At 46.0% G+C, this 12,127-nt stretch overlaps 1 protein-coding gene across 2 annotated transcripts in view; it reads left to right on the plus strand.

Annotated features, from left to right (window-relative positions):
• Positions 1-11,838, plus strand: part of GLRA1 (glycine receptor alpha 1) — a 36,932-nt gene extending 25,094 nt beyond the window's left edge. Inside the window, exons 4-9 of one of the 2 annotated variants that reach the window (XM_050312301.1) lie at positions 3,217-3,440; positions 5,810-5,892; positions 6,558-6,695; positions 7,469-7,683; positions 8,295-8,441; positions 11,483-11,838. In XM_050312301.1, coding sequence (XP_050168258.1) covers positions 3,217-3,440; positions 5,810-5,892; positions 6,558-6,695; positions 7,469-7,683; positions 8,295-8,441; positions 11,483-11,797 — 1,122 coding nt within the window. In that variant the 3' untranslated portion in view covers positions 11,798-11,838. The remainder of the gene's footprint in view (positions 1-3,216; positions 3,441-5,809; positions 5,893-6,557; positions 6,696-7,468; positions 7,684-8,294; positions 8,442-11,482) is intronic. The other variant, XM_050312302.1, reaches the window with a different exon arrangement.
• Positions 11,839-12,127: the final 289 nt, after the last annotated feature.

The following is a 12,127-nucleotide window of genomic DNA, read 5'->3' on the forward strand; positions in this document are numbered from 1 at the left end:
AGAAAGAGATTTTTTTGGTTTTTTTTTTTTGGCTGACTTTGCAGCCCCAGTCAAACCTCTTGTTTTCTTTGCTTGAAAGTTCACATCATAAATTGGTCCATTGTGTCCATCATTTAGGAATAACTGTGGGCGTCTTGGTGATGCTAATTAAGATCTCATACAGCAGCATCCAGGAGAAATGCTGCACATCTCAAGGTAGCCAGAGAATGAGTGTTGTTTGGCTCATCACCCCTCAGCTTCACTGCAGTGCCCAGGACAAAGCTTGCAGCACACAGGGTCCTTTAGCTGGTGCAGAGTACTATAACCCTTCTCTTAGGCTGTGTCACAGCCACAGACATACCCCAGTTGCTCTCCATGCCTTCTGCTGGCTCCTCAGGCACTGTCATGTCCAGTTTGCAGCCACACTGCTTGGTGTTACATTTATGTTCAAAGAAGCCTGGACACAACAAACCTAAAAGGCTGCTCAGAACCTTCCATACCCCAGTGTGATGCAGCTGTCTGACGTAAGGGAAAAGGCATCAGGGAGAAAACATTCTCAGTGGCCAGGCCAGGACTGTGAAGTAAACCTGCATAAAATCACACACAGAGGTGAAAGACTATTGCCATAAAATGGAAAAGCCAGAGAATTGCACTCAGTCCATGTATTATATTTCTTTGTCCTTGCCTTTTTTATATGATAACATAAATGCTTGGCTACCTGTATTCCAAAACAAAAAAGTGTCCACTACAAACACTTGTCTCCAAAGGAGGAGCACAGAGTAGCACAGTTACCACACTGCTGCTCATCCCCTCGTTCACTACACTGTTTCCACGTAGGACATGAGTATTGGACACCTTGACTCTGGAGTTGAGTTGGGAGGGACCTTCTCACAGCCACCTACTGTAAGAAGTTAATTTTCATTTAGCCCATGGCACTTAATTAAGAGTCCTCATCATGGTGACAAAGACTGTTGGCTGTCATTCTGCCTGTGGTCTCTCATGCCTGCTGTGGTGGCAACACAAACCACACTACACCTCTCATCTCACCCTTTCATTACCTTCTGGCAAGTTTTGAAGCTGATTCAGTGAATTTACTCCAGCAACAAAGCCTATCCACAGTAACACAGACTCTTGCAGGGAGATTGGCTCCATTCCTCCCCCCTCCTCTTCCACCACTCCATCAGGCTGAGCACACTTCTGGGCAGCTACCGCTGAAGTTTCTTCCAAACATGAGTTTAATTTGTGTTGTACACGACATAAGTCCCAAACTTGAGCTGACCTGCTCCCATCTACCTTATTTGTAGCTGAATAAGCAAAACAACCTTTTGCTTTCTACCTATTAGGTCAGTGACATTGATTTCCCCTGACTGCAATGGCTGCAGATCTTTACACGTAGAAAAGGGAGAATTGAAAACATACACGTTGTTCTGGGAGCTGCTGTGTGGAAAATGGAAATGCAGGCTTACTTTCCCCTTCCAGGCTTGCATCACAGGCTGGTCCTGCACTGAGACCCTGGCTCCAATCTGTCCTCAGCTATTCACATTTTCTCAAGACACATCATCCAGGGTCGACAGAGATGAATAATTAAGTCAGAGGGATGCGCTAGGACTTGTGAAGGTGACATTTGGGATATCAGCAGAAAGAAAGAGTGTTGCAACTCTTTTTCATGTTCAGAGGTCTGCTCCTTTTAGCGTCAAGTGCTTGGTTCATTTGCTGTTGTCACAATCATTAATGTCATTAGCAGCTTCTGTGCTCTGAGGACGCAGATGGCACTAAGTGGCCTGAAACAGATTCTAGACCACGTGCTTGGCTATGAACCGCCTCATCCAAAACACAAGGCATCCAACACAATCCTCTCCCAACCCTCCAGGGTGACTGGACACACAAGAGTTGTGTCCTCCCGGGCAAGAGGCTGTGGGGTTCATAGTCAAGCGAGCACTTGAGGCAGAGGCTTCAGAAAGACTCTCCTACACATGCACCCTTCAACTCCAGAGCTTTGTGTTCTCCAGATGGAAGGAACAGACCTGGTGGCAGAGTCAGGGAGATTCTGTCACCCAGTGCCTGCAGCAGGTAATAGATACCAGCAAGGACATCAGACACAACCCCCATTAATTGCCTCTTAATAAAAGTCTTCAAAGTACATTAGTACTAGAAAGGCACCCAAGAAACCCTTAATCATAAGAGCAACTATTAGTTTGGGCCAGGGCAGTGAAATGGGTTTATTACAGACTGTTCTTCAGACTCAGTCTGCCTCTATACTTAGAAAATGTCAATTAATTTATGGACATGGAGCTTTTATCCCTCTCCTGATAGCTGGCACATCCTCTCCCCATTTCAATTTGTTGGCTCACTTTCTCATGTGAAAGTCAGAAGAAAAGGGGCACGCAGATCACCCTGGGAAGCTATTGGTCAGACAGGGAGAACAGAAACTGCCCTTAATTGTCCAGGAGAGGGTCTGAGCTCAGCCTCAGCAACCAGCCTCGGCCTGAGGAACTTATAGGAGCTGTAAGGCTCATGGGTATGAAGCAGGTATAATTTTGCATAGTGCTGAGGGACTAGCTACAATTAAAGAAGATGACCATCCTATAAAATCTGTAGCATTTATGGCATTTTGAAATTAGAGAGGGTAACCCAGAACACACACTGAGCATTAGGAGAGCAGACTTCAGGCACATCTTTCTCATGTTCACATACTCTCACCAAAGGCAGCTGCTCCTGTCAGTTCATCTGAGCTACCCTCCTATCATTGGAAACACAGGAATTTCCCTTCCATGGACTGCCTGTCTCACAGTGCCTTTCCTTTCTTTCCCAAGTCCGGGGAAACCACAGATAGTCACAATATGGGAAGGTTCAGCACTGAAAGGAAACTGGCTTCAGTTTCCACTCCCTCTTCATCCTCTGCAACATCATCCTGCTGACAGGGGCCGTTGTGACCTCTGCACATCGCCTCTCCAGCCCCAGGGTCCAGACGAGAGGTCCTGACACTTCACACACAGCTGACAATTGCTGTAACAGAGGGCTGCAAGGACAGGCAGCTGCTCATGCTATGAAATAGCTCTAAGCTACAAAGCTAAAAATTGATAACAGTTCCTTGAGAAATAATGCCAAAAATGCTTGGCGTAGCCGGGCCTGGACGTGGTTTGGGTTTTGAGAATGATTTTAATAGGTGGTCCCCAGTTCTCAGCACTTTCAGCCTGCTCTGAGCACCGACTGTGTTTCTCTGTTCCCACCGTGAAGGATTACAGGGTGAACATCTTCCTGCGACAGCAGTGGAACGACCCGCGGCTGGCGTACAACGAGTACCCTGACGACTCCCTGGACCTGGACCCCTCCATGCTGGACTCCATCTGGAAGCCTGACTTGTTCTTTGCTAATGAGAAAGGGGCCCACTTCCATGAGATTACCACAGACAACAAGCTGCTGAGGATCTCCCGAAACGGCAATGTCCTCTACAGCATCAGGTGAGGTGACTCCATGGGAAGAGTCCCACGGGAAGGACAGAGCTGAACTCCCGCTGTTCAAGCCTAGAGCATGATGATGGATAAGAGAAATTTAGGGGTTTTTAAGGTGGGAGATCACACAGTTAGCAATGTGGTGGGAAGGGACTTCTGCCAAAGCATACTGAGACAGAGGGTTGGTCTGGGAAGGAATCTAGCTGATCTTTACATTTCCCAGTCCAAGAACTTAGGCTCCTCTCTAGGATTCCATAACATCCCTAATGTAAAATTACTTGAGATATTTTGTACTAGCACAAGCCTAAAGCCAGCTGTACTCTGTGAAAACTAGTAGAAGCTCATGAAAACTCTGCTTTCAAAACTGAAGCCTTTCCTGACCAAAAAGAAAAAAAATAGGGAAAATGCTAAGTAGGGCTCCATGGCCTTGTCTCAGCTTAACTCTTTGCAGTTATCCCTTTACCACTAGACCCACGAATCCATCAGTGGAGCTGAACTAATTGCACCGATTTTCCCGCAGAAAATCAATCTGATCCCCCACCTTCACTTCCAACCCCATCCACTCTTTATTTGAAACCAGTGAAACTAAGATCAAACTTCATGAGCATACACAGAAAAAGTTTAACTCTATGCTGAAGACTTTTTCACCTCATGTGTAATGTAAACTTGCCTACGGTTTGCACACCCCATCTCACACTGCAGTTCCCAGTGGCAGCCATGGGGAAGAAAAAGCACCGTGAAGCCATAAAATGGAAAATAAACACCTTAATGCTGCAATTTAGACAACCTCCATCAAACATCAAGGTGGTTCCAGCCCAAAGACCAGCTCCCTGATGGCCAAAACAATAAAAGAATTGCCATGTGTGTCGGCTGAATATGGAAACCTCACATTTCTTAATTCCTAAAACCAGGCAGGTAGTAAAACTGCCACCAGCAACTTGGCAGTGAGCATGGCACAGAGTCCTGTTCCAGGTGGGTCTGCAGGAGCACAGAGAGGAAATACTGGGTCACCCCAGCCCTAGGGTTTGCTCTGCAAAACAGAGCAATGACTCAGCAGGGAACATGGCTGAATTGATCACTGTTTCCAAGGCAAAAACTTGAAAACAGCTTCAGTTCTTGTTTAAAAAAAAAAAAATCAACTTTGCTATCTTGCTGATCTCCAAATGAGAATATAGGTTTCTTTATATGTAAATTTTCCTGTGAAAATGAAAAAGAAAGAGCACAATGTAAATTCAAATTTTTCAAAAGGAGAAATAGTCATTCCCCTCAAAAGAAAAAAAAAAAAACCACCACACCTCTCTTCAGTGCTCTGGCATTTTCTAACTGGCTCTTGGCTACTGCTATTTGTGATAATCAAACTCTAGGCAAGGCATTTACAGGAAGATGGACTTTGTCACATCTTCTGTCCCAACATGCCTCTAAACTCAAGCAGAGAATTTCTTCCACTATAAGCTTTTAAATTAAAGTATCTTTCCCTTCTGATAAGTTTCTTGTAGGTCTGATGATAGAAAAATTCAGTTTCTGTCCCCTGGGTAGTTCTGCTATTTCTACATCAAGGCAAAAAGCTGAAAACCCTAAACACTTCAGGGAACAGCATTTTCAGCATTATCAAACCAAACAACACAAGTCTAACTATCTGAAGCAAATCATTCAAAATTTGTTGAACCAAAAAAACATTTTAAGCACAGATCATGGTACAGGGCAGCACAGCAATGTACTACAGAAAATGCAGCCTGCACCTAGCAGAAAATGAAGACAGAAGTAGAGGCCTCAAGGGGCTCAGCAGGAATTCAGGAAGATACAGAAGTTCATATTGACTTAGCACAGGGCATTTTCCCTGCAGAAGATCCCACTGAAGCCTCTCTTTCCCCCCACAGAAGCATATGATCTTGAACAAATTTCTTTTTGGTTGGGTTTTTTTTGGGGGGGACACAAATGTTCTATTCATGTATTTACAAACAGTCCCAGTCTCTACAAATGTAACTGGGGGCCCATCTATTGGGCTTGGGTTTGCTGCTAATCCAGACTGTTGAGAACCTGAGGCAAGAACTGAAAAGTGAAGCAGCTGAACTGTTTGGTGTGGGAACATTTTGTTCTGCACAGTCTGAAACAACATTGCAATGAAACACCATCTGCAGCAGGCGACTCTGCTGGGAATCCTATCACAGACCCAAATGCTCAGCATTTCTGATGCTTTCCAACTCCACGTGTGAGGACACAGGCAGGGAAGTGGCGAATGATGAGCCATTGCCCCCAGCACACCAGTGTGTCTCAGGCAAGGTCCCAGCCTGTTTGCAGCACTGGGTGTCTGAGGGGGTTCACTCCTCAGCAGTACCACAAACTGCTTGGCATTCCCTTGTGCTCTCTTCTCTCCTCAGGATCACGTTGACTCTGGCCTGCCCCATGGACCTGAAGAACTTCCCCATGGACGTACAGACGTGCATCATGCAGCTAGAAAGCTGTGAGTCCTGTGCACATCCCCATTTTGGAGAGGAGACAACCTGTTTTCCCTCCCCACCTCCCCTGCCATCTCCTTTCCCAGGTGCAACCCATTCCCAGCCCAGCCTTCACTGGAGTCTTGTTCAAGAACCTCTTGCTCAGGATTTTCTTTCCATTCATTCAGCACATGTGACATTTTCTAGAGAAGCCAAACCTTAAAAGATCCCATGCAAGGAGCCCTGGTTTGCTTGTATTTACACTGGCCTTTAACTTCAGAGGAGAGAGCTGAAAGTGCTTTCAGCTGCATTTTGTGTCTCTGGATGAACATCTGCCCCTTGTACATGTTGCTTATACCAAAGGAGGGAAAGACGAGGAGCTTCTTCCAGAGAAAGAGGTTGAGTTGGAAAAAGTAGAAAACAAATTCAACAAAGCCCAATTTAAGGAAAAACGTGATTTATTATAGACAATTCATTGCAAACCATTGCAGCTCCACTGCAGGTCATCATCTTGGTTCTCATCACATGCACAAGCAGTTTTGCCTCAACCCAAATCCTATTCATGACAGCATTGCCAAGGAAGGCCAGGACACACCCCTGCCTCCAAGCATAGGTCTCTTCTGCAACACTCTCCCTTTCCAGATCAGTATTTAATGTGTTTCACGTGGTGTTTGTCCCCTCCTCTCAACAGTTGGCTACACAATGAATGATCTCATATTTGAGTGGCAAGAAAAAGGAGCGGTGCAAGTTGCCGACGGGCTGACATTGCCTCAGTTTATTCTCAAAGAAGAAAAAGACTTGAGATACTGCACAAAGCACTACAACACAGGTCAGTGGTGTTTAGCCTTATCTGCTGGGTTCAGTAGAGAGGAAGTTAAGGTTGTGCATTTGCCAGAGTCTCTTGCTGTGTCTGATGTTACTCAGCTGATACAAACCTTGTCCTACACATCTAGGGACAACAGACACAAATACACATAGGTAAGTTGCCAGGAAATATACACATATATAGCCAGTGAAAAGCTAATGGACACAAATGTGTGAAATCCTCTTGTCCCCAGTAACATCTGTATCAGTTCAAGGGTGTTTGATCAGGACTTTCTCTCCTAGAATCTTCTTTTGTCTTTGAAATTTAAGTGACAAAGGACATACTGCCAAGAGCTTTCCTTGCTATGTTGATGTTCATAGAATCACAGAATGTTTGGAGCTGGAAGGGAACTTAAAGATCATCCAGCTCCAACTCCCCCACAGAGACACCTTCCAATATCCCAGGTTGCTCCAAGCCTTATCCAACCTGGCCTTGAACAATGCCAGCAATGGGGCAACCACAGCTTCTCTAGGCAACCTGTGCCAGGGTCTAACCACCCTCACAGGGAAGAATTTCTTCCTAATATCTAATCTAAACCTTCTCTCTTTCAGTTTGAAGCCATTTTCCTTTGTCCTGTCACTACATGCCCTTGCAGAGCTGGGCATCAGCTGTTCATTTCCTCCTCCAACAAGACTCTGGTTCTAGGCAATGCAAGGAAAGTCCTCAGACACTGGCTGAAATCAGGAGGCTCACTGTGCCTTACCAGTAATCTTCCATGCATCTCCTGTCCTCCTCAGGCAAGTTCACCTGTATAGAAGCTCGTTTCCACCTGGAGAGGCAGATGGGCTATTACTTGATCCAGATGTACATCCCCAGCCTCCTCATTGTCATTCTCTCCTGGATCTCCTTCTGGATCAACATGGATGCTGCACCAGCTCGTGTTGGCCTGGGGATCACCACAGTGCTCACTATGACCACACAGAGCTCTGGTTCCCGAGCATCACTGCCCAAGGTAGGGGACAAACTTATCTTCACCAGGGGCAAAACATGCACCTTCTGGGGATAGCATATAAGTGAATCACCACGCAGATCCTCCTGCTCAACACAAGAGGAATTCTGCTGCCATTGCACTATTCCATTATAAGGGCAAACTGACTAAAATCCAATCCCATCCTGAAAAATTCTAGATTCTCTATGACTAGCAGTAAAACTTCCCCTTAAGGTTCAGCACTCAGCACAGCAACAAGCCACATGGATATGCCCTGTACATTTTAGCTCTGTAGTCAGTTGACCATCATACTTTTATAACAGTACTGAATTCCCCTTTATGAAGGGCCTCCAGTATGATCGGATTGGATTACTAATTTCCTTGTACATAAAAAAGCATAATCAAAACATGGGCAAATTAAAAACTGCTCCTGGTCTCTTAATGAGCAATAATTCTTACAGTTTCAGTGAACTTATAATACATTCATGTTAGATGAACTAGATTCTGGTATCCAAGAGCAGATCATGGTTTGGTCAACTCCTTCCAAAGACCTTGGGAGTAAAACGTAAAATGGCAACAAAAAGGCATTTGGGTGAAGAAGCTAGCCCATCTCAGTCTCTTCTTCTGACTCCTAGGTGTCCTATGTGAAGGCCATAGACATCTGGATGGCTGTGTGCTTGCTGTTTGTGTTCTCTGCACTTCTAGAATACGCTGCCGTCAACTTTGTGTCTCGGCAGCACAAAGAGCTGCTCAGGTTCAGAAGGAAGAGGAGGCATCATAAGGTAATACATAAAGCATGAAGGCCACAGCTGAAATCTCTCCCAGCAGAACACTGTGGTCATCTGAACCAATCCACAAGCTCCCAGGGAAGTTCTCAGTATATGATCAGATGTTAGGGAGGCTCACACATCAAAAACCAGGGTTACCTCAGTGCATTGTGTCTGTTCGAACAGCCTGCTGACCCCGGGGGTCCAGCAGGCTGGTTTTTGTTAGCCAGCCAAGTGGTCTAAGCCAAAAGAGTTGTTCACAACAGAACAATTCTCACAGCAGTGTTTTAGTCTGAGTTCTCCTCTTCAGAAGCTGCAGCCAGGGCTGGGGGGAGGCAGGCAGGGAGGTGTGAGGGATGCCTATCAGAGAACAGCATCCCCCCCAACAAGACAGCCTGCTTTAGCCCGGAGGTAAGTGACACCTCTTTTGTCTCTGTCATCTCCGTGTTCAAAAGCATCTGCTTCTCAGACTGACTGCAAATTCCTCTTGGAAGGAAATAGCTTTATCCTCAGCCTTAGCCTCGCTCCATGCTTTCCTGCCATGACTGATGCCAATCTGAGCGTGCCTGCATTGACATGCATCTCCTGCAGCCTGGGCTCTACTGGCTTTTAGGCTGAGGTGCCACAGCAAAGACTTCACCTCACAGAATACACTAGAAAGAAACACAAAGGTAGCTGTGGTCACAAGGCCGAAAACTTAAAAATTGTCCTTAATTAACTGGTAGAATCAGGAAGGCATTAGCAAATTTTCAGCCTGAGAGGCTGTCCTCAGGTTATCATTAAAAAACAGTACGTTTGCTAGGAAAGAAAAAACAAAGAAAATTTTGCTGATGAAAATCTCAAGTCAGCCCCTAGGTGACCACCAGGGTCTGCCTTAAATATTCCTTGGAGGTATTTGTCTACCCTCTATTTTAAATAGTCCTCCACAATCCATCCCATCCAGAGACCTCCCTCCATTTCATTGCTTCACTGTCCCAGCCTTTAAAAGTCTTTCCCAAGGTCTACCCTGTCCTGTAGTAGTTCACAGTGTATGCTTGGAGAACTACCACCATTCCAGGAGGAACTGGGGGCTGAGGAGCAGGAATCCCTGGGGTTTTGTAGGTTTTTCTCTCTCTGCCTCAGTCATCCGATATGTAAAACAGGAGGTAATTGTGCCCAACACAGTCAGGTCCATGGAGGAAAAATGTGGGACAAATGCAAGGGAAAAGAAGTAATAGATGAGATCATCAGCACTTTGTCTGATCAGAACAAGGCCCTGCCATCCCAAAATCAGTGGAGATAGCTTTGGTTCAGAAGGTGCAGCCCATTGAAGTGAGCCAAAGCCAAACCCACCTACATGGGTGCCTCATAGTGCTTTTATCTCTTCATCTGGATTCAAGCATCCTGTCTCTGGATCTGTGCTGTTGTATGCAGATCAGTCTGTTGATAAAACAATAAAGAGAAAAAAAGCCCCTAATACACAGACGAGTTAAAGAGATATTTGCCAGAGCTGTTCCATTGAACACAAGGCTGCTCGTACACTCCCTGCCCAATCTCACAGCAATTTAATTGGAACAAAGCATAAACAAAAACACTTGCAAAATCGAAATGAACAAGGTTTGCAGGCTCATCAGAAAACTAAAAGCCGACTGCTAATATGCAAATGGGTTAGTGCAGCTGCCAAAGAGCCTAATTGCTCTGTCCTGATGTCCTGACTTGTCTGGGTAGCTGTGCCTGGTTTAGGCATGACATGCCAGGCTAAAATCAAGTGAGATTGTTGCAGTGGTCCATGCTTGTGGAGGCAGCTGGGGAGAGGACAAGCCCATGCCATTTATTAGGTCTGCATCAAAACCTACTGGCTATTCTTCACAGCTCAATGTGCCAGACACTGTGCCATGGTCTGGCATTAATACCAGACAATCCAGAAAAATCTGTTTCTACTTTTGCCAGTTAGATGCAAGGTGCTATCTTATCCTCATCGTTAGGAGTCTTTCTTCCTCTCTGAAAAAAACCCCAACAAAACAAATCAACCTGTTGCCAGGTTTCACTTGGTCCTTTCCATTTTTTGAGCCACCTCTTACCTTCTTCCCTCTGGATTAGATCAGAGAGATCAGCTAGACAGCTCTCTCCAAACCCATTATGCTGTCTGTATTTACTGGGGCACACGGGGAGACATTGGTAGGTCCTGGCACGTAGGGACTGTAATGGTTACATCCCTGTGTTCAGTAAAACAGGGCTAAATCATTCTGAGACACCAGCAAGACTTTCACCAAAAAAAAACCCACACACACACAAAAACAAACAAACAAACAAAACCAAAAACAAAACAAAAAACCCAACAAAAATAAAGCAAAACAAAACAAAACAAAACAAAACAAAAATCACAAACACAAAACCAGCAATAGCATTTGCCTTTAACTTGGAAAATAAATTAATTTTTTTCTTAATAATTGGCATGACCACAAGCAGTCATGTCTTACCACCAACCCACAGAAGGGCACTTCTGTTCCTCACCTAAAAGTTGGCTTGTGGGAAGGGCTGTGGGGCTGGAGGGGTCCTGTGGGCAGGCAATCAGAGGGCTGTTTGCACGCTGGCTGCAGAGCTCTTTTCCTGGTCAAATCTTGGCTCCTGCACATCCATGTAACTCTGTAGGAAGTCTCACACTGTGGCTTCAGCTACGTGAGTTACATGGAGCCCACTCCTTCTGGGCAAGCTGCAACTGCACAGGCAAAGCAAAGAAGGTGCTGGTAGGAGTTGGGGGGGGAGGGAGAGGCAGAAGCAAAACAGGGGATGCAATTGGAAAAATTAAAGCAGTGCCATAAACCCTTCAATATGCCAAAGAGCTCAACGGGGTGGAAGTCAGTCCTGTTCTCCACGGGGTGCCTGGATCCCCTGATTTGCATCTGTGCATCACACAACTGGCACCCCTCTATAAGGCTGAACTCCCAAGAGCAGGGGGTTTGTCCAAGGGTGCTGAGGTCAGGGCGTGGTGGGAGCATCTTTCCCGTGCAGAGCAGGAGCCTGTCAGCGGAGAGCCTTATAGCGAGGGTGCAGTGTCTATATCTCATTTTAAGTAGAGTCCCATGCTGAATCTGTTCCAGGAGGACGAAGCTGGGGAGGGCAGGTTCAACTTCACTGCCTACGGGATGGGACCAGCTTGCCTGCAAGCCAAGGACGGCATCTCTGTCAAGGGCGCCAACAACAACAACACGGCCAACCCGGTGCCGCCGCCGTCGCGCTCGCCCGAGGAGATGCGGAAGCTCTTCATCCAGCGAGCCAAGAAGATCGACAAGATCTCCCGCATCGGCTTCCCCATGGCATTCCTCATCTTCAACATTTTCTACTGGATCATCTACAAGATCGTCCGCAGAGAGGACGTGCACAACCAGTGAGGGGAGGGGAGCGGCCGGGAGGGAGCGAGCGATCCTTTATATATGTGCAATAGCAATGCAGCAATGCATGAATTTAAGAATGCGGCAATATCTACTAAAAAAAAAGAAAAAAAAAAAGAACAGGGAGGGGGGGCTGGGAGGGACTTTTAATCATGTGAACTGAGGGTAACTGGCGCAGGGAGGAGAAAAGAAGCTCTTGATCTGGGGAGTGCAAGGGTGGGGGTTAGTTTTACAGCATAGGAAGGTTTGGATCGCTCCAGCAATCCAAGCAGTGTAATATAGTAATATATATTCATGCTTAATTATAATGCAAAAAGAAAACAATCAAAA

Source organism: Myiozetetes cayanensis, unplaced genomic scaffold (genome assembly GCF_022539395.1).
Source record: "Myiozetetes cayanensis isolate MyiCay16 unplaced genomic scaffold, myiCay2020 scf17, whole genome shotgun sequence".
Taxonomy (NCBI): Eukaryota; Metazoa; Chordata; class Aves; order Passeriformes; family Tyrannidae; genus Myiozetetes; species Myiozetetes cayanensis.